The sequence below is a fragment of the Pseudopipra pipra genome, chromosome 11, assembly GCF_036250125.1.
Source record: "Pseudopipra pipra isolate bDixPip1 chromosome 11, bDixPip1.hap1, whole genome shotgun sequence".
Taxonomy (NCBI): domain Eukaryota; kingdom Metazoa; phylum Chordata; class Aves; order Passeriformes; family Pipridae; genus Pseudopipra; species Pseudopipra pipra.
The window spans coordinates 18,551,783-18,573,102 of record NC_087559.1 but is presented as its reverse complement, the minus strand read 5'-3'; the positions used below and the strand labels follow the sequence as shown (position 1 = coordinate 18,573,102).

The following is a 21,320-nucleotide window of genomic DNA, read 5'->3' as shown; positions in this document are numbered from 1 at the left end:
CACAGTTGGAATGTCAGGTTTGAACAGCATTGGATGTCTGTGTGCGTCTGCACAGATGTTTGGAGATTGGGGCCCATGGCCTTGGTTCTGTGCTATGTACAGGAAAAGAAGGAAACCCAGCAACCAAAATTCCAGAAGAACAGCTGGAGAGATTTCGTTGAACAGTTCATGATACTCTCCTATTATCAAATCCTTTTTTTTGGTCTAGAACCAAACCTTGCCTTTGCTACAGGAGCCACCTCCTTTGCTCTGCTGAGAATTTTCATTTAATGTAACAGGAAGAAGAGAGATCTCCCTTGCCAGCAAACAGATGTCCACTGAGAAGATTTGATGAACTGATCCATTGCAAAATCCCTCACTGCAATCCTTTGGGAATTCAGATGCCCTCCATCCTTCCTCCCACCCCAGCCTAGTGGCCAAAACTTACATACAAAATTATTACTGTAATGTTTTATAGTCACTGGGAAAAAATATCCATTTGGTCTTACAGAATGATGTGAAATGAATCTCTGGCCTCAAAAAAGAAAAAAAAAGTCTATTAAAAGTAGTTCTTTTTCCTCCCTCCTCCCTCTCCCAGGCCCCTTTTGCTCCCCTCCCCCAACAATAAAGGATGTTTTGGAACAGCCTTTTCAGGAAACATTTCCACAGCAAAATGCAGCATCATTTATAATATTTAAAGCTACATTTTTGTTGAGATGGCTTGGCAGGCTTTGCTTGCAAATCTGGCAGGATATGGCCAGCTGAGAGTTCGCACTAACAAACCGAGGATATGCTGACACAACAGAATGCTTTAATCATCATTGCAGCAAGCAGGACAAGATCTTCTCCTGCCCTGCCAGCTCTTCCCAGTGTGAGAACCAATGGTGCTGCGTGTTCCTCCTTCCCTCCCCTGCCTCTGGAGAGTACAGTTTTCCCTTGCTGTCTCCACTGAACTAAAAAACCTCGTTGGGTAACAGCATATAATATAATGAGAAATGGATATTCCTCTTGGCCAATGCTGTTATGAAAGTGCTACCCATTTCCAACACAATAAGGAAGCTTAATAATTAAAAAGAGAGTCCTTAAACAGTATATGTCTCAACAGAAGGACTATTTTCACTTTTAGCTAAAGCTCTTTTTAGGCTTTACCCTTTTCTAAAGCAGAGCTGAAAGCTACATTCAGTTAGCAAAATCCTAATTAGAAACTTGTCCCATTTGAGAGTTGGGAACTGATCTTAGCCATTTGCATAAACCTGTTGAAGTAAATTAATTTCACATTTAAAAGAAGCCCTGAGGAATTTAAACCCCAAAATCTAAGAGTCACCGCCTTGAGTAACGCTTGCCCAGAGTAAGACTTGCCCACAGAATCTCCACTGTATGATCTGGCTCAGGCAGCCCAAGTTCTTGCAATGCTTTAGCACAGGATCTGATACATCAAGCAATGAAGACCTGTGCTGTGAAAGACACTGTGAGCTGGACTAACCATTCCTATTTCGGGAGCACATCAAGGTACAGACACTGTTTCCTGGCTTTGTTGTACAAAAACTTCTTGCAAACACAGAGTCCATAAGGTAAAAATAAAGGTAAAAACCTGTAAGATCCTGTCTGGGGATCCTGAATAGGGCAGCAAAAAATTCACTTAGTGCCTGGTCTTGGTGTGTGTGGTCCTTGGAACAGTGCTGGTGTCTGTTAGGCTGAGTCCAGCTGGACCCTCTAATCTGGTTTAGGAACTTCAGGTGCCTTGCAGACAAGTAAGTAGGATCAGGATATGTTTCCAAGATGACACACTGTGCATGCTGGGAAGAAGGGTTGATATCTTTGCAAAGTGTGCAGCTTTTATACAGAACAGAGCCTGGGATACCATCAGCAGGGATACTCTGGGGAATCCTTGGAGCTGAGAGGGTGTTTGCAGGGTCTGATGAATGAGCATGGTGAACCTGCACCATCTCCATACCCTGAGCTGCAGTTGCTCACCCCTGTCTCCAGCTCAGCACTGGGACTCGAGGAGATGTTGTCTGACAGCTCAAATATGGGGGGAAATCCAGCTGAATTGATGTGCTTGAAAGCAGGGGTGTAGCAGAAGAGGACTGATGAGGGAGAGGACCAGAGGCAATGTAGGTTGGCCAGAAGCAAAAATACTTATATCTAAACAGTCTTTGTGTACTGGGAAATGAGAGCTTTATGTTTTGAGGCAACTGTCATAATGTATGAGGAAAAGGTGATGAACAGCAGCTTTTAGTGTCTGCAGTTCTTCCACCCGTAGATTACTGGTAATGGTTTCTGGTTGGGAGCTGTGCTATAACTGAATGGTGTGTACGTCCTTGCTCAGGTGCACACACACATATAACACAATACTATATTGCATCTAGAGTTTTGGAATCATTATCCTTCTTTCTTCTGTTGTTGGGTCAGTCACTGACTCCTGATTCTTTTCTTATCAGTGAAGATGTCCTGCCTGGCCACTCTGATTTCACACCCTTATCCTGCATATCAAAATGAAAAATTGGAAATTCAGAAATTGTTTTCCTTACAGTCATTTTCAGACCTAGGTAGTGCTGATAAGAGTGAAAGTATATTGCATATATTCACATATTGGACACATCCCTGCGCAGCTGATTTTTAATCACTGTAGGAAAGGCAGTTGGAATGGGATTTATGATGAGGCACTTCATTTTCTCCAATGCTTGGATGAAAACCTGAAGCATTTGCCAAGTGTATGACTGACCCCGGGGGCTTGGGGGGGTTTCCCCAAATTTTTGTTTTCCTCCTTCTATTAATCTCTAGCTGCAGCTTGGTATAGCTTCTGTTTACAAAGTTGATGTTAGGTCCAGTTAAGGCAGAGATTATTACTTCTCATTTAACAGGAAGGAAATCCCTTTAAAACACACTCAACATCAAGAGAGCGTTTACAACTGCAAATCAAATCCGAAATCCCGATCCCCCAGTGACTGACCCCCAGAGTGGGTGTGCTGAAGTGAAGCAGGGCAGGGCAAGCCCGTGGCACCTCTGAGGTCTGTGACACAAGTCATGACAGGAGTCACAAGGAATTCCATTTTCCAGGACTGCCGAGGGCCGTGTGTGTCAGGAACAAGTGATGTTGGGAACACACGGCCCAACCACATCTTTCACACGGGGCTGGAAGGTGTTTAATCACCTGCATGGAAACTGCTGTGATTCAAGTGGTCTCAGCTGTCTCTGCTCTAAGGGTGGTGATGCTGGAAATGATTTTATCTCTAAGTGTTCAGTCCAGGCTGCTCACAGCAATATTTACTGTTCAACTGGTCACCAATGAACTTTGTCTGAAGAAGGTCATTTTCCCTGTTTAATGGGGACTTTTGAGCTTCTACAAGAAATGTTTTGCTGACTGGTTGAAGCCTGTCCTGGTGAGGGAAATGGGCAGGGAGCTGCTGGATGTGTGCAGGAACACCAAATTACTTTCTCTGGACATGATTTACCTCCAGCATTTTTCTATTGGAAAAGCAGATGAGTGTAAGACACCAGACAGAGTAACAGGTCAGAAGCTGTAAAGCCTGTGGGAATGCTCCAGTACCCCACTCAGCACATCATCCCTGAAGATGTTGTGATGCAGTGAACTAAGGAATGACAGTGCAACACAAGCAAACTGAAGTTCTTCAAAGGCAGGCACGTACCAGCCGACTGCTTCTATTTTTGTGTTGTTAAATGTTTTTAGTAGCACTGAAGATCAAAACCCAAATTGTTCATTTATGGCGTAGCCCATTCTAACCAAAACTCCAGAGAGTGTTACAACCTACTTATGAACTCCCATTAGCAAGTTTTTGTTTTTAATAAATAAAGTCCCATAGAAACAGAAAGTATTTACAATTAGATCAAAATTCTGAATAGAATTCACAAGATAAAATGCTATTTTTTGAGAAAATGTTTTCATATCCTCATAACAGTCATTTGTTCTAAATTAGTACACAGCAATTGTCCATTAAATGAACATTTTTCCCTTAAGACCTATTTTTGTAGAAAAGTATTTTAGGCAAAACTTGTTAACCATGATGTAACCATTTAGAATCAGAACATTTCAGTGATTAGTAATTCCCATAAAAAATTAACACTTTCCATGGCTTGAGGAAAACGTGATGAATTACTATCAATATGTAAGAAAATACAAAATGTAGGGAGAGCAATATATTTTATTAGAGCAGCTTATACAGTTGAAAGAAAAGTGTAGGCTTTGGGGCATTCAGTCCCTTCATCCTCACAAAGGATAACACCCGTTCCTGCAAAACTGTCTTCTCTTTCATCTTAGACTGTTGTGACAACAATTACACCACAAGCCTCCAAATATATGGGTTGTTGGACTGAATGGCTTAGACACTATCACTGCTAAACTGCCACTTTCAAAAGTATTGCCCCTTGCAATAGTTGAATGAAGCTCTTTGGGTTAATGTGCTTCTGGGTTACACAGATTTGTTTCCTGTAACGAAGTGCTGAACTCAGTGTCACTGTCAGAGCACCTCTTCCACCCTCCTTTTCAAACAATTTTCAATATTACTTACGAAACACCATGCCCTAGATTCTTTGTTTTTTTCTTTGGAGCTACTTCTGAACTTCCATTCCTACTGAAGCCAGTGGGAAATTGGATTGTATGAGAAATGCAGGCTCAGAGTAACAGTTTTTGCTGTGTGTTACTATTACAGGAATTCAGTGTTGGAGCTGTGGTCCACCTCAGTGCCAGTTCCTCTTTGATAGGTCCTCCTACAGGAGGGGATGACCTCTGTGATTTAATAGAGGTTCTCCCACCAAGTGAGAGATGGCAACTTTTCAAATGTCCAGTGGAAAATAACTTAAAGAAGAGAGAGAATAATTTCTTTTGAATTGTAACAGCCATAAATTAGTGTGCATGGAATTCCTGTCAGGATCTGATGCTCAGCTGGCACAACTTGCCTGTCTTGAACTGTGCAGAGACCCTGCAATCCTGAGCATTAACGTGCAATCCTGTCTGAGTTACCTGAAAGGAGCTCATTGCACACTCAGGAAGAACAAAGCTGTTCACTTTGGCCTCCCAGTGACTTCATGCCAGTGCAATGTCACCTGCGGGCTTCAAACCTCGAGGCTGAATGATCCAACTCCCCTATAACACTTACAACTGACCATAGGCCCAGAGGTTACCTGAAATAAAGAGTAGGAAACTTTTCCAGGTGTAGAAGGCATGAGCTGAAGGGTTTATTTTAATATTTATCTCTCTCAGCTTCTTTATGGCATAATTTGCAGTGACTTATATTTTCGAGGTCTACATTGGGAGTAAAGCCAATTTATACTCCCTGAAGATCCTACTCACACAGACCCCTACATTACATCTTTGTCCACTTATTTATCCCCACTCAACTTGTCTCACTAAGTTTAAGGCACACTTTTTGCTACATAAATAAAATATGGACATGGGGAGGAAACCAAGGATATTCAATTGAAGACTGCTCCTTACTTTGATATGTAAGTCGCAACTGGTGGCTTTTTTCCCCAAAATTCCCTCTTCTGGTTCACCACTGCGGACCACACCTGCTTGACTTTGGGTGTCACACTCTCAAACTATCAAATGTGGGCAAGCAAAATGTGAATCTAAGTGTAAGCAAATTTACCTGTTGTTAAATTTATTCACTCTCCTGTGCTTTGCTCCAGTGGAATTCTCAGGTGATATTATAGGGCAACATATATAAGAAAACTCACAATCTCAACAGCAGTGAACATCTCCCAGCATTCTTGTTGCCAGTGAAGTCAAACTCACGTTGCAGGGTTTCCGCTACAGCTGTATCTTCTCAAGAATTAATTCAAACCTTGCTTTTGTTCAGGAGGAGTCATGTTATTCCAACTTTCTATTATGTTTTTGACTATGTTGTTCAGTGATAGTTCATCAAATAATTTGGGAAGGTCTCAGGCCAAGAGTTTTGTACCAACCTATTCCAAGTCAGTAGTGCATATTCCTTAATTAATTCTTGAAATAGTATCTAGTTTTTGGGTTTGCCCACAAGTGATGGCCCTAAGTCTTACTGCCACCAAGCCCTCTTTACAGCTCTGTTGGTGTCAAATCGTGTCACGGAAGGCACAAACATTGTCACAGCTGACACTTCTAACTTTTGCCTTTTAAACTCTCACAGGAAGTGGCACTAAGCTGTGACTAAATTTTATTTTGCTGCTGCCTCGGGAGCACAAAATCGACTGTAATATTAAAATGTTTCCCTAGAAATGTTCAAGGAGAAAGACTTTTATTTAGTTGAAAATTTATCTGCATGCTTAACCAACTTGAGTGAAGCATCAATCATACTGGACAAGCAATTTTAAGAAATAAGATAGTTAAAAAATTAATTCTGAAAATACTGCCAACAATTTCATGATATAGATATTTTTAATATTAAAAGTAAATTGTAAATGTGTCTTTATAAACAATATGCATAAAATAGATCTACTATACTAAGCTCTCTCTTTTTAAATGCTGTTTCACAGTAATTTCTTAGGTATGCAAAGTTTTCCCTCAAAGAAATAGTGCAATCTGAAGAACATACATTATGTCAGCGGATTAGAACTACTCTGGTCGTTAATACAAGTCTTTATAGATTTCCTGTAGGAGTGGATGAAGGCTCATGTCTGCCTCGGTTTTCTTTATGATTTGCAAGAGCTGCACGTGTTCCGTTACAATCTGTCTGAGGTCCGTCATTTTCTGGAGCAATTTTGCAAAGAGCTGTGATGATTCTGGGTGGTTCAGCTTCAGCTGGAGCTCCAAAGCTTGCAACAGGTTGTCTTGGATGTCTTCAATGGGCTTCACATTCAACAACCCTGGGCGATCTGGGAAAAAAATCAGGAGTTTTGAGTTTGTGAAGAATATGGAAACATTGACCTCGTGTCTTAATTTCTTAAACATTTCTCAGTATATTAAGCCTTCACATATGGCACTTCCTGAGAACTGTTTGACAATCAATTAATGTGTTCATTTGTCAGATTTTACTGGAATTTGCTCAAAGAAGTTTTAGAATTAGTCTCAGAAAGGCTTCAAGCATTTTGCACAGCGCAGATACAGAGACAGGTTTATACTCCACTACAGTGCATTTTCCACAGTAAACTGGGAGTGTCTGTGGAAAGGAAGAGTGGGACACTGTTGGGGGATAAGCAGTCCCAGGATTCTGATACAGTGTGTGTAATCAACATCCACTCTGATAGATTTGCATGCAGCTGCTCCCATTAAAGGTGTTTCCTGCTGACGTGGGTGTGAACCCATCAACGTTTGCAAGGGGCAGAAATTCCACTTCTGCAGGAACCTGGGACGCTCAAACACCACAGGTTCAGTTCTTCTCCACACCCCACTGCAGCTGCTATTAGGGAGTTTGGTTTTTGCATCAGCTCCTTGCTTAGGCACAGACTAATAGATGTGGGTTTTGCAGGAAATGCCTTTTCTGGGCTCATGCCAACAGCCAGTTGTGCTCCAGCTGGAGGAGCCTGGGCTGGATGTTTCCAGCCACAGTCAGCACCTTGTACTGCCACAGCCCAGAGGCCCAGGGCAGCCTTGGCACAGCTGCTCCTTCAGCAAGAGGCAGAGTCTGTCTTTTTTAACCACTATTATCCTTATCATAATTAGCTGTTCTCTTATTTCTGTCTGTCCCCAAATACATTCTTAAGTGGCTGCAATTACTGTTTAACAGAATTTGTAACATTTGTTTTCTAACTTGAGGTAATAAATTATCTGATTCTACAGCAATGAAAGTTAACAAAATGTTCAATGTCTAAGCAATCAAAGTTGCTTCACGTTGTTAAACCCTCACATATGACAATGACCACCATGAATTTGTTCCTGCTAAAGTACTTTATACTGGTAACACATCCTGGTTGCAAGAATACTCCATGAAAAAGGAATCAATAATTTAAATAACATTTGCTGTGTAGCTATGAAACTAATTTGACGGGTTGATCAATAAAAAGCAGTGCCTATATCTTGCCTTAAATTACCTCCCCAAAGCAATAATTTCATTTCAGAAAGGACAAGAGGTTGATATCTATTAAAAACTTTAAAAATAGGGAGTTATTTCCTATGATTTTAGTAACTTTTCTGTGCAGACAGTTCTACTAACTCAGCTTGACTCGTGCTGTACACTAGAAAAAAAGGCCAAGAGAAAACAAAGCTCTTTATAAATACATTGGGGTTTTACTTCACGGGGAAAAAACTGCAGTGTAAACTAAAAGGCAAAGTTGGCAGGAAAACAAATGAGTATACACAGCCATGAAAACAAAGGTCACTGATTAGGAAGGGATCCTCAGTTCTCAAAGAGGTGAGCTCTGGTGATAGCTTTTCACAAACAGCCATGATGGTAACTTTGAATCTGGATCCCAATTTTTGTTTGCCAATGTGCTTGTCTTGCAGACATCACTTATTTATCCCACTCAACCGATAACACCATAAAATATGGTTCAGAAAGTCTTTAAGTAAGCATCTGCAAGCAGAAAGTTGTCTCCAAACAAATGGTTCCTTTTTATTAATTTCCTTTGGCAATATTTTCAAGAAATCTTTTTTTTTTAGATGGAGAATTTTTGATCAGTGTTAGATATTTATTTTTGATTACCTGAATGCACTGCATGTGCTGCAGAATTTAGTTGCCTTCTTTATGTCTTTCCATAGCTCCCCAAATTTCAGAGCTTCAGAGCTGTTGATAATTTTGGGTTGCGATCACTTTAAATTTGCCTCATGTGTTGCAGCTGAACTCTGAACCAGCTGGGGCTGACTCGTGTGCAGGGAGAGAAGAATCAGAAAGCACAAAGACTGTGGCCTTGATTTCCTCTGAGATTAATCTCCATTTGCCCCCTGCTTCTCTGTGGGAATTTTTAGGGTGTTTTTCAGAAGTGAATCCCCATTCGAACACTTCTCCCCAGTCAACTTCAGAGCCCAGGAGGCAACTCTGCTGAGTCCAGAACTTACCAGGGAACCCCCAAATTTGGGTGCTCAAGGTCAACTGAAGTTCAGTGAGAGTGTACTGGCTAAAATCCTTAAAATCCCTTGGAAAACCCAGTCTGGTGGTTTTATAATGACCCAGTGGAACCAGAGTCAGAAAAGATGACTATGGCAAAAGCCTACGAGATCATCAGATCTTATTTTTAAATAAGCCAATTCAAGAGGAAGGAAAATTCCCATTGAAGGAAAAGGGATTTTTCATGAATGAGAACTTCAGGATATGGACTGTATTTCTGGGGTGTTGACAGTTTGCAATACTTTCTCAGAAAAAATTTCTTGCAGAGGAAAATGCTGTTTCTGTTCCAAGAAACATATCAGGAAAAAAGGAAAGAAGAGGCAAAAGCTTTAACATCCAGCTATTATGGTATATTTCAAGCTGTTATGATGCATTTGGTTATGTACCAAAAGGTGTGTTTTGTGCAGTAGGGAGCTGCAGAAAGATGTGGCTTGTAGAAAAAAATACAAAGGAAATGATTAACAGGAAACCTTGGGAAACATTCAGCCAGAGAATAGGAAGAAACAGAAATGGGAAGGGGAAATTGAATGTGACACTGTGGTGGAGGCCTTTGAAGAGGCTGAACGAGACCAAAAACTGCTGTTTGAAAGCTCACAGAGAAAACTGCAAAGGGAACTGATGAGGGAAGGGAAAGACAAAACCAAGGAGTTTCTTATGATACAATGAAATTTGGTGACAGAAGCCCAAATAGTTGAAATTATTCAGGTGAGAGATAACTAAAAGTGATTCGACACCACCTCCCTGATACACAAACTTTAGTGGTTTTTTTGAAGTTTAGTGGTTTTTTGTGAACTGTTTGTGACCTGCCTTTTAACCATGTGCCAGGAGAGTACCATGTTTCCCTTTTTATTATTATGTTTCTTAATCCAGATTTTATGTTTTAATTCTTTGTCACACAGCTGCTTCATTTGGTTTGAAAATTCTGCAGGAAGCTGTTGTTCTAAGTAAGAAAATGTTCACAGGAACTGGGAAAGGCTGATTGCCCCAGAGTTCTGAGTACCACTGGTACCAGTTTGTGTAAATTGATGTTCTTTTCTGTCTCAGGGGAAAATACTTTGTTTATTTACTCACAGATTTGGATGCTTCTTTCCTGTTTCCTAATAACAATTACAATATTTTTTCGTGCTCCTCACATATGAAATTGCCATCTGCATGTCTTGACATTTTAATATCCTTGAACAAGTGCATTTTTCATTTAAATACACATACTAAAATCTTAATATGGTAAAACAGGCAAAGATATGACTGAGTGAACAACTGTGCTCCTGCTTTTGCTGAGGCAGACATGAGTCAGCAGTCTGAGACAGATATGAGTCAGCAGTTTGAGGTTTTTCTTCTGAGACTGTCACATGTCTTGTAGTCACCAGGATTTGGGTTCAATATCTACAGTGATTATCTGCAGTTCTTGGGCTGATTATGAAGCATTTCATTGCTCCAACAAGGAGCAGGATTTGTGTAGCAGTCAAATATGAACTATTTCTTGCTATTATTCAGTGATAAAACCGCAAATATTGCTGATCTCAGAATGCAGGCAAATTCTGGAATGCAGTGTTTGAACAAGCAGCAGGGATTGAGGCTTAAAATTTCCTGTAAAGAACACACTCAGAAATGAGAAAAGTGAATGCAGCAGCATCTCTGAGTTCACATCCCAGCTTTATTGCACCTGGGTCTGTACAGGAATATCCTGCCACAAACACTACTGTACCCAAACACTGTGGGATCCTAAACACTGCAGAAGATAATACACCAAAGTTCATCCATGATGTGCAAACATGCTACAACATTCCCTTTGGAGCTTTTTCTGTATTTGACAACAACCTGTTTGAGTGAATTTACTCTGTTTATAAGTCTGGGTTATCCCAGTAAGGTTTGGCGTATTTTCTTTTCTGCCCAGAGACATCCAATTTGTTCTCCTTAAGCCTTCTTCTTACGATATTCCTATTATTTTGACTCAGAGATACATAACATTTTTAAAGGTGCCTCAAGTTCCTCAATATGTATAGCACAGCACTCACTGAGGATGCGTCTCAGTGGCACAGAGGAATCCCATGGGAAGGAAGATGTCCTACAATAAAGCTTTCCAAATCTCATTTAGCTGAAGTGTATTTTGCAAAGTTACCACAACTAAAAGAATGTTGTAATAAGAGTTTGCCATTGCTATTAATGGCAGAAAGCATTTCTGTTGTACAAACAAGGTGATATCCTACTGCTCACAGTGTCTCTGCCTCATCAGCATTAAATTCAGAATACAAGAACTTGTTTGCCATTTTTGTTGTTTTATAGCACCAACAGCAAGAAGAACTCTTCAGTTTTGCAGTAATGAGTTCAGAGTCACACTTGGAGTAATTGAGACAGAGTGATGCTGCACTGAGCAGCTCAGAGACAGTAAAATGAGCAACTGTGGAAGTACATTCATTCTGTTGCTATTGCAGTTTATTGTCAGCCTCTTATTGTTGTTATATGGGCTTTTTGCCTTTTTATGTCACAGGCAAATACAGCTGTTTTGATATCAAAAGGTTGAACTGTTTTATAGGGTGTGTGGCAAATTCCAAACACTTCACAATGAAAAGCTTTCTACATGTAATGTTCCAGCTGGAGTTATCTTTGTCTTTCCCTTCTCTTCTTCTTTGTAGAGCTGCACAAGGGCCAGCACCCCTGAGCCAGCAGCACTGACAGAATGTCCCCAGGTAACGACAGATTCACTTACAATGACAGCACCTGCCTGGGTGTTTTCCGGTTTCACAAACTGGTTTTTTTTAATAAAGATATTTGTACACAGGATTTCTTGAAGGGACTTAAACATTGCAGTATTCCTGTAGCTAGTAAAGTCTTCAAGGTAATAAGAACTGGCTTTGAAATCCTGGTTTCAATGAAATCTTCCTGGTTCTATATTCATGTAGTTCTTACAGAAATACAGTTTTGCAAGGACAGAGCTCTTACAGAAACACAAGCATGTGAGACAGCTGAGAAATAGGACTTCAGTTTCATACCACATGAGATATTAAGTCCCACAGTTCAGATATATCTCATATCTGGCCGTAAAATTCATGATAAAAGCCATTCTATAATTGGCAACAAAGCTCAATTGTTTTCAAAATATAAGCTCAGTTTTTACAAGTAGCCACCATGATTTTTTGGAAAAAAACCCCCCAGTTCTAAATAAAGATAGTGAGATCTTTGTTATCGAGAAATTAAAGGATTTTCCTAGAAAGGACTGATTTTATATATTTATACAGATTTGCTTCAGAGACTTAAGAACTAGTGATTAAAAATCAGTAGCTCTTTACAGATCTCTGTTTACAAATGATTCTCAAAAAAAAAAAAAAAAGACTGGTTGATAAATCCAGTTCCACACAGTCAATTACTTTATGTGGATCGTTGTCCTCCTGCATTCTAAATTGGAAGATTAGTCACATTATATCTGTTTCCTCTAATATAAACCAAACACTGCTGAAGACACGGCTTTGCAGATTGCCAGTTCCCTTTTTTCAATTAGGAGTGAATTTTGAGAGGCCTTTTTCTCGTCTGTCAAATTTCAATATATTAAAAAAGGCAAATTATTGGCATGTTTTGTGTAGTGCCCTAATGTGTTTGTGTGATTTCTCCTCCCTCATCAAAGCCAACAAAAAAATATACCAGTAAGGTGTTTTGCCTTCCTGAATTAATGCAGAGTCCTCAGGGATCATCGTGTTCAGAGGTTTGCACCAGGAAATGTCTTCTGGGAACTCTCCTTGTTTGAAGTGGAATTAGTCGAATAAACCATATTGTGATACCACAATGCCAGGAGGAATTGTAGGTGATTTTAAATGAAGCTATACATAACAATGTGCTCTCAGCAGCATGTTTGTTTTTAGAACAATAGCATGTGGTTGTGTTTGATTGCTTAAATGTAATTTAATAACAGAATCCTCTACGTTGCTCTGCAGAGGAGCTGAATCCAGAATATTCAGCACATTCCTCCTGTTGATTTCTGCAGTTCCTTGTTAAGCCAAAATACACACAAATCAATGGGGTAAAATTTTATCTATGCAACATCACTAACTTGATAGCGTTGGCCAAAGTAAGAGAGTTTGAAATGTAGGTGTGATATCTCAAATTCTCAGCAGAACTAAAGTCCCAAACCAGAATAGTGACATCAGCTCAGGAACAGAGAGAACACACTGACTGGCTGCAAAAAGCTGAAAATTCAGTGTCTTTTTCAGTGAAGTGTTGGAATGTGTGCAGTCTGATACCTGGGCTTTCAGATTCATAATTTGCTGAAAGCATAATATGTAAAGATAATACAAAAGGGGCAGCTGAGGAAACCTGAACAGAGCACGTTAGGCAGACACACAATGCCAGTTTTCCTCAGGCATCAGGAGACCATCTTTTTCATGAAAAATGCATTTTTTCCCTCTCCCTTTTAAAGGAAAACATTGTCTTGCATGAATGAAAAAACCAATAAAAAGCACCATAACAATCCTGCAAGCCCAATACCACGCATATTTTGAAATTGTTCTGGAGTCAAAGCTATTTCTGTACAATTAGCCAGCCACACAATCTAATTGCAGGTTTGAAAAAAATCTCATGCAGAATTTTAGCTCTTGCCAGTGAAATTCCACCCTTCCTGTTTTCCCAAAGACAGGCCTGATTTTGTTTTCTACCTAAATGAACTGCTGATTCAGCAGGCACTTCTGGCTTCATCATTAATAGCAAGTCATTTACATTTTTACTTTCTGTCTGAAACTGAAAAAATGGCAAACAACTTTAAGAAAGTTGAAAATTACTAAAAAAACTATGTGTAAATAAACTCACTCCCACCCTGTAGTGCTGAGGACTTTCCTGTTTGGACAGGAATGAAAAGTGTCAATTACATCATATAAAATATCATATTAAATAAGAGAGCACTTACCTCCACTTAGGATAATAACAGCTATAAATATTGCCAGGTCACTGTCATCTAATTCCAGTGCATTGAACTTCACAGCAAACTCAAACTTGGGCTCCATAAAGTCACAAAAAGGTTTTCTCAGGCTCTTCAGAAACTCCCGTGTCATGAATCCTTGTCCTTCAGATATAAGAACTCCATCTTTGTTCATCAGAGAAGCCAGGAGAGTGTATATGATCTCATGGACCCCATATTTCAGGAGAGTTACTTGATCATTGAGGTCGAGGCTGACAAAACCTGGAATGTTCTTGGCGAACTCGGTGATCTCCTGCACGGCCTCCACCGAGCGGAACTGGCAGCGCTGGAAGATGCGGATGGCGACCTCCTTGTTCTCCTCCTGCAGAGGGGACACGTGCTTGCACTTGATCTGGTCTTCTCCCATCATCAAAGAGTTCATGTCATAAATTACAAATGGCTAAAAACAGAAGGAAAAGGCAATTTACTTCACATGTCCTTTCTAGGAACACTTGGCTCCTGAGAAACAGGAGTGGCAAACAGGGGTTTAACTCATCAGCACCACTCAGGGATCTACAAGGGAGCTGCCAAGGGAAGTTGCCCCTAAATAGGGAAATTTTCCTAAACCTGTTAAAACACATTCCTCACAGCATTAAAATGAAAGGCCTAATAGTTCCTAAAGATTTCTCACATGGTCTGTGAATCTATGTTAAAAAACCGCTTTGGACTTTGGCTGATATTTTTAAAAATAATTTTAAAAATTTGGGGGGGTGTTAAGAAACACTATTTTAAAATATTCATGATTTTTAGCTTTTTCTTTTTTTATTTGCTTTTTGTTTTACAAAATAATTCCAGAATTGGAAGTTTGGAATTCTTAACAAAACATAAAATGATGCTCCTTTTACCTGAATTATAATGGCTTCTATACAACAGAATTTGGTCAGTGCACAGGGACCTGTTTGCACTTCTGAGTATATAACTTCTTTTTTGTAAAAAGACAGATTTTGATTTCTTTTTTTTTTGATTACTTTTTTAAATTATATTTTGATTCCTTCATATACTGCCATGTTGTTTTCAAGTTCTTCTAGGAAATACTACAAGTAATATTAACTTTCTGGTATTGACTATCTGATAAATGTAGTGTTTTGCTGTTAATTCCTTTAAAAACAACTAAGTTAGGATATATTTAAACCCACACAACTTGCCTATGGAAAAGAAAACACAAATAACATGATACAAACTACAGCAACACAAATCAGAACACAAGCAGGAGTTTGACTGTGAAATAAACTCAACTGGAAAGGAGCGATTTTGAAAGCAGATTACAAAAAGTAGTGCCAGAATATGTTCATTAGGATCTGGAAACAATCTGTTTTGGAATATGCCAAAGAAGCTCCTGGTTTTAAAGAATGGGTTAACTGAGGATTTCTCAAGTTTATTTAAATAATCATTTCTTTACAGAATGAATGACTGACTAGTTCATCACTGCACTGAACAAATATTCACTGATATAAGTAGGTTTGTTAACCTACACAATTAGTTAATTAAAATACAAGGAATTAGAGACCAACAATTGGACTAGAGAAATGCTTTTTAAAATTTCTGATTATAGATTCTAATGCCTTATTCATACAGGTGTGCCTGTATGAATAAATCATGAATGAAAATCATTCCCATGGTTTTATATTCACTTTATATTGCAGAACAGATTCAAAAATAACCCAGCCCTTCCTGTACATAGTCAGTGGTCCTTTCCCACAGAATTAGGTTCTAGAAACTCCTAAAATTCTATCCCTTTTTGACTAAACCAGTTTCGAAGTGCAGTCAGTGCACAGAGCTGTCTGTGAGCTGAAATAATTGTATCCCCAGGGGAGAATTTCAGCCTCCACAACTGCCAGTTAAATCCGTGTTCTGCTGCTCCGAGACAATGGAAGTGGCACTGCCACTGTCCCAGGGCTGCCACTGTCCCAGGGCTGCCACTGTCCCAGGGCACTCCGACCTCAGCCCACGGCACTCACTTCAACTGGGGGAGCTGTGACATTATTTTTCCCCTTGCACTAAGGATTTGAGTGTGAAACTGAGAAAATAAACACACCACACCAAGGAAAGCCAGGAGGACAAGGCATTTTTCAAGAGGTAATGACATTTTGGCAGGAGGAAAGTTTTACACATATACAAATATACATATGTGTATTTGCATGCATATGTGACATAGGGGAATACCAAGACTGTAGAAGAGGCTTTTAAAATGCATGTTTTAGTAATAGTAGGGCATTTATTTCTATTGTTTCTAGGAGAGCACCAAGTAAAAGAAATCTAATCTGGCACAGTTTAAAAACTTTTCATAAAAAAGGAGAATGTAATTGATGGCATATTTATATTTTTTTCACACGTATATATTTTCACATATATATAAACTCAAATATATATATAAAAATTCATATATATGTATAAAAACTCATATATAAAAACATATAGAGGTATAAATTCACATATATATAAGTTTACATACATATAAACTCATATATATATACATTCATATATATATAAAAATTCACATATATATATAAATTCACACACATATATGTAAATTCACATACATATAAAAATTCTCTCACACACACATATCTATATATCTATATGTATCTATATATATATGTAATTCACGGGCACAGATGTTTGTTAAGTACCTAGCACAGCAGAGCAGCAAAGCACACATTGATTGAGTTCTGTGACAACTTTACAAACCCTTACAGGACACAAGTAGGGTTTGTGGATGTGCTTGGGACCTCAGAAACAAACTTTCTGGAAACGTCTGGAAAATGGAAGATGAAAACACTGTAGGTGCCCTGCCCAAACTTCTGTCACCTTCCACGGTGGGCAGCTGCAGAAAAAAGGATCAGGCCTGGTGACGTTTTTAGGATGAAGAGGAGGAAACAGGATATATAATTACACACCTCACTTCTATTCCTTTTCCCAATGCAGGTACATAGTTATTAAAAATTAAATTGCTGCATTAATTCTTTCCTAGTAACTGAGTTTCTGGTACAGAGAGGGAACTGCAGAAAGCCAGGGAAAAAGCAATGACCTCCAAGTGGGCTTAGCACAGCAGTTTCTGCAGAATAAATAAACTGTGTAGTTCAAACTTCATGTATTCCATGTTGAAAGTTACTCAAATTTTGTGTCTGCCATATCTAAAGTTTTTAAGGGAGGGGTGCAACCAATTTACAGACAACATTGAAGTCAGTATTTTAACTGCTTTTAAAGAAAGGAAGAAAGCCTGAAATACCTCCAAATTCTTTCCTGTCTTTGAACTTGTTAAAGAAAATAAAATACAGTCTCTGTTGTAATCCTGACAATAAAATTTCTGACAATGATTCTAGAAAATATATCAAACTAGGAGTTATAAGTTTTGGAAAACTATTTTGCTCTTTCAGTATTAAAATAGTGACAAAATTTAAAACCTACCAAAATGATCAATTCTTATTTATCCTCCTTCTCACTGATACAGAAGAGTTTTATGCATTGCCATTGAAGTTTCCAAGGCAACCCACAAATACACATATCATTATTTCTTACTTTTCCAATATTTTCTTGTACATTCTCCTAAAATTCAAATTGCACCCACACAGAACCACAATTTGACCTGAGATAACCCAGTTAAAAGCAGGAAGTCATCAGAGCATCATAAGAACGAGCATCATAGCTCAGGCTGGTGATGATGTTGGTGCTGGGAATCATTTGACACTTAGGAAAAGGAATATTCCTTTGGGTACAGCTACTGCTGATAATACACTGTGATATGGATGTTTGAGTAGGACAGCAACCAATTCCTGACAGCTCGATGTCCACCTCAAACAGATAGTGTGGGAGATAACCTTTGGGGAAGGAGAAGGAAAACGGGAAGAGAGGATCAGAGAATACAAAAAGGTTAAGATGACCTTCAAATTCTTGTACTGGTTTCAAGTATTTTATTAGGTGAACTTGGAGTTTTTTCAAATAATGTTTACTTATTCTATCTAAAAACATTTCCTGTGTTTCAGACACAGCTTGAAATATGTAACTGCCAACAGCAAAGTTGTTCTTTTTTTTTTTTTTTAAAGACATGTGTTGTCAGCGTGGTAAATCATTTACTCAAAAGAAAGGAAGACAAAAAAAGAGGGAACTAACTGATTTGTCTGTCGTCTTTCCTGTCAGGATCGCCCTCGCCTTGGCTTTGGTCAGGGGGAAGGACTTGATGTATGAGTCATACAAGTGCTTGGCCAGCGCTCGCAGATCGGCCGACTCGGGGTTTAACTGGTCAATGTCGCTGGAAATCTCTGCCAGGAGCTTCTCCTTCTCCGCCTGCGGCATCCGCCCGAACCTGATGGCTGAAGAACAGGACAAGCGGTTACCGGGGCTGTGCCTGCCCCTCCAAAAGCACACCTGAGGAGCTTTTGCTGGCACCTTTTGCTGTGGCCTCTCGGAGCTTGTACTAAACCAGCGGTAAGGCAAGCGAGAAAGGAGGATCTTCTCCAGAAGTACAAGCAAACCAGCTGAAGAGCTTTAAAGAAATGTAAACAAACAAACCTCTAAGAGGAAATAATCTATGTGCCAAAACCTTGCTTGGAAATGCAAATCTGTTGTCAGCTCACCTGACAGGGTTGGTGAAACGCCGTGATTCTGCCTCTAAATAAAATCTAAAGAATATTTAAGATATTAAAATTCTGTTGGCTTAGGGTAGGAACCACCTTTCAGCTTTGTATTGTTCGGGGCAAATCACCATATAGATCTCAGATTCTTCATTTATTTAGAAACAAAGCCCTCACATGCCTTGCAGAAATAAATTCCTAAATAGTTCAGCAGAACTTAATGTAGCAAGTGCTAAAAACTGTTACCATAAGAATTATGGAATGAGAAAGTGGGTTGTCCAGGGAAAAAAACAGCCACAAAAGACTGAGTTCTTCATGGTACCTCTATGTATGTGAAGTGTTCAAAGAACACAAAATGGTTCTACCATCATGTGATCTCAAAATTGCTCAATACTAACCCAGGGTAGACTCTAAATCTCCTACTTTTACACCCATGTACTCACTATCCAAGCCACTATTTATTCATATGGGGACTGAACTGGGTCATATTTCAGATGAGCCATCAAGACCAAGACTGATTTATCACATGATATTTTGGTAAACAGAATTGATTTTATATTATGAAAACAAAACAGAACAAAAGAGCATCAAAACAAACAAACAAACAAACAAAAACACGGAAAGAAGAAATAAAAAGTTTGTATTTTGGCCTTGGGGGAAATAGAAACATTATGAATATTTTTTCAGTGATTAGTGTCTTCCTTGGATAAAGCAAAAGTGCTGTTAAGATCACACATATAGATGATTATATTAAGGGTGTTTATTTTGGAAAGGACTAGCCACTTTTCTTCTATGAGTTTGCTTGCAATGTACTCATGGGCAAGAATGACACCTTTGTTCAAGAATAATTATGCCAGAAAACATACCCCCCCTCTCCATTTTTCATACATTATGTTTATTGATCAGTTGTCTTATTTCATGGCTGTAGAAGCAAGGTTGTTTATTTTTGCAACTGCACTACATTTCCCTTTCAGCAAACTCAGTCTCAGGATGTACGTGCTGCATATTTCAGATTTGCTTGGTTGTTCTTTATTGTTGGGTAATTGAACACCAGTAGTTGGGAGTCCTAAATCTCACTGGCCTAGGACTCCTTTTCACCAAGGTTATCCCTACAAACAAGGGATAAAAAAAGGGGACACACATTGTTTGAATATTAACTTAGCTCTAAAATAGCTTGTACATTCCCCAAGGCATTAAAATCATCAGGAATTAATTTTCATCTTTCCACCTTTTTTTTTTTTCTTCTCCCCACTCCCCTTTTTAATCAGGTATCTCCTGGAACATTCTTAGTGATATGGCACCAGCTGTGCCCCTGATTATTGACACACAATTGTTCAATGTAGAGACTTTATTGAAAAGATCAGGGATTTCCAAAACAGAGATTGTTTTGTCATTAGAGAATAAATAAGCTCTGTAGTTGTATTATTTTAAAGAACAGAAGCCAGACTGGTAACAAGCACCGTGCTAGAAATTCAGACATTCAACTAGTGCCTGTTTTTTCAAGGAAATTCACTGGAATTGAGGGGGATAGCTTCTTTTTTAAAACTTACAGAAGCTTTCCACATTCATGTATTGATGTACTCTCGCAAGTCAGCGTCAAACAGTCTTAGTTCAAAGTGACAGCATAGTATGCATGCCATGTTTTCTAAATATGCCCCTTATCCTATAGCTGGATCCCTGTGCAGTCTCTTGTCTCCTTGGAAATAATAAATAACAACTTACATTGAACCTATTTCTTAAACGCAAAATAGGATTGACTGAGGGTGTTCCAGAATCCCATTTCTGGTGTGCTTATCCCCAGCAAAGGGCATCAAATTACCTGTGCAAAGCAGCCAGGTGTTATAAGCCCCAGTGCTTCTAATATAAAATTATTTCTATTAATTTACAGATTGCATTGGAATTCATCATACTGCAAATACTTCATTTACTGTTAATAGTTTTAGAGTAGATACCTTCTTTCACTTGCCATTTATTTTTATTTCGTGACGGTGATACTTATTTTCCTGAAAAGTGCTTTGAGATGTCTACTTGAAAAATATTATAAAAGCTGAATATTATCCATTACTGCGTTATTTTTCAGTACTCTTCCTTATTGGAATCATGTCTCATTTTTGTTTCCATGTGTTTGAGACACTGTATAATTTTTATACATACAGTCAAAACCACATGAGAAATTAATGTTAAATCAGAGAATTGTCTTCACTGAGCTAAATTTTATGAATGCAAACACCTTTATGCATGATGTACTAGGGATGGAAAGGCCAAAGAGGCAGAGAAAGACTATTTCAAATGACACATGATTAAAGCTGCATAGACATTTGGTATTTATTTCTGAGGAATACTTGGCATGGGGGCTCATGAGGCAAATTTTTCTACAAAGATAATATTCCTGGTTTATTTTTTAAAAACTATGATTTTCAATTCCTTCTCTGTAAGTGGAAATGGAAAAACCAAGTGCCACAGTGGGGTTATCTCTTACTGCCCCAAACTTGGGGTGAAGTCTGTTATGCATCTTTATTTTTTGATGGATCTTTTGTTTATTAGCAATCTGTCATTCCCACATGTGTTTGTTTCTTTCTAAATGAGTGGTTTTGGGGTGCATTAGTATCAGTGGATCTTTCGTGACCCACTTTTAAACACTGTCCCTATTTCATGAACATGAGTGTTGGGAAGATTTCTGATCTAATTCATGAATGATGAGAGTAAAGGTTCCTAAAGAAAAGGTGATCAGGACTCAAAAGTATATTTTAAATATAACAATTCATTAACAACATGGAGAGTTGTAAATCAAGCATTCTTATCTTACAGTTTCATAGACATAGGACTTACATTTTTTTAATGTTTAGAATA

General features: G+C 38.8%; 1 protein-coding gene across 3 annotated transcripts in view; it reads right to left on the bottom strand.

Moving 5' to 3' along the window:
• Positions 1 to 4,124: 4,124 nt before the first annotated feature.
• The window catches only part of PPARG (peroxisome proliferator activated receptor gamma), a 56,945-nt gene continuing 39,749 nt past the window's right edge, over positions 4,125 to 21,320 (bottom strand). For all 3 annotated transcript variants that reach the window (XM_064667992.1, XM_064667991.1, XM_064667993.1), the window contains exons 5-7: positions 18,010 to 18,209; positions 13,849 to 14,299; positions 4,125 to 6,789 (exon numbers count right to left, since the gene is read on the bottom strand). In XM_064667992.1, coding sequence (XP_064524062.1) covers positions 6,542 to 6,789; positions 13,849 to 14,299; positions 18,010 to 18,209 — 899 coding nt within the window. In that variant the 3' untranslated portion in view covers positions 4,125 to 6,541. The remainder of the gene's footprint in view (positions 6,790 to 13,848; positions 14,300 to 18,009; positions 18,210 to 21,320) is intronic.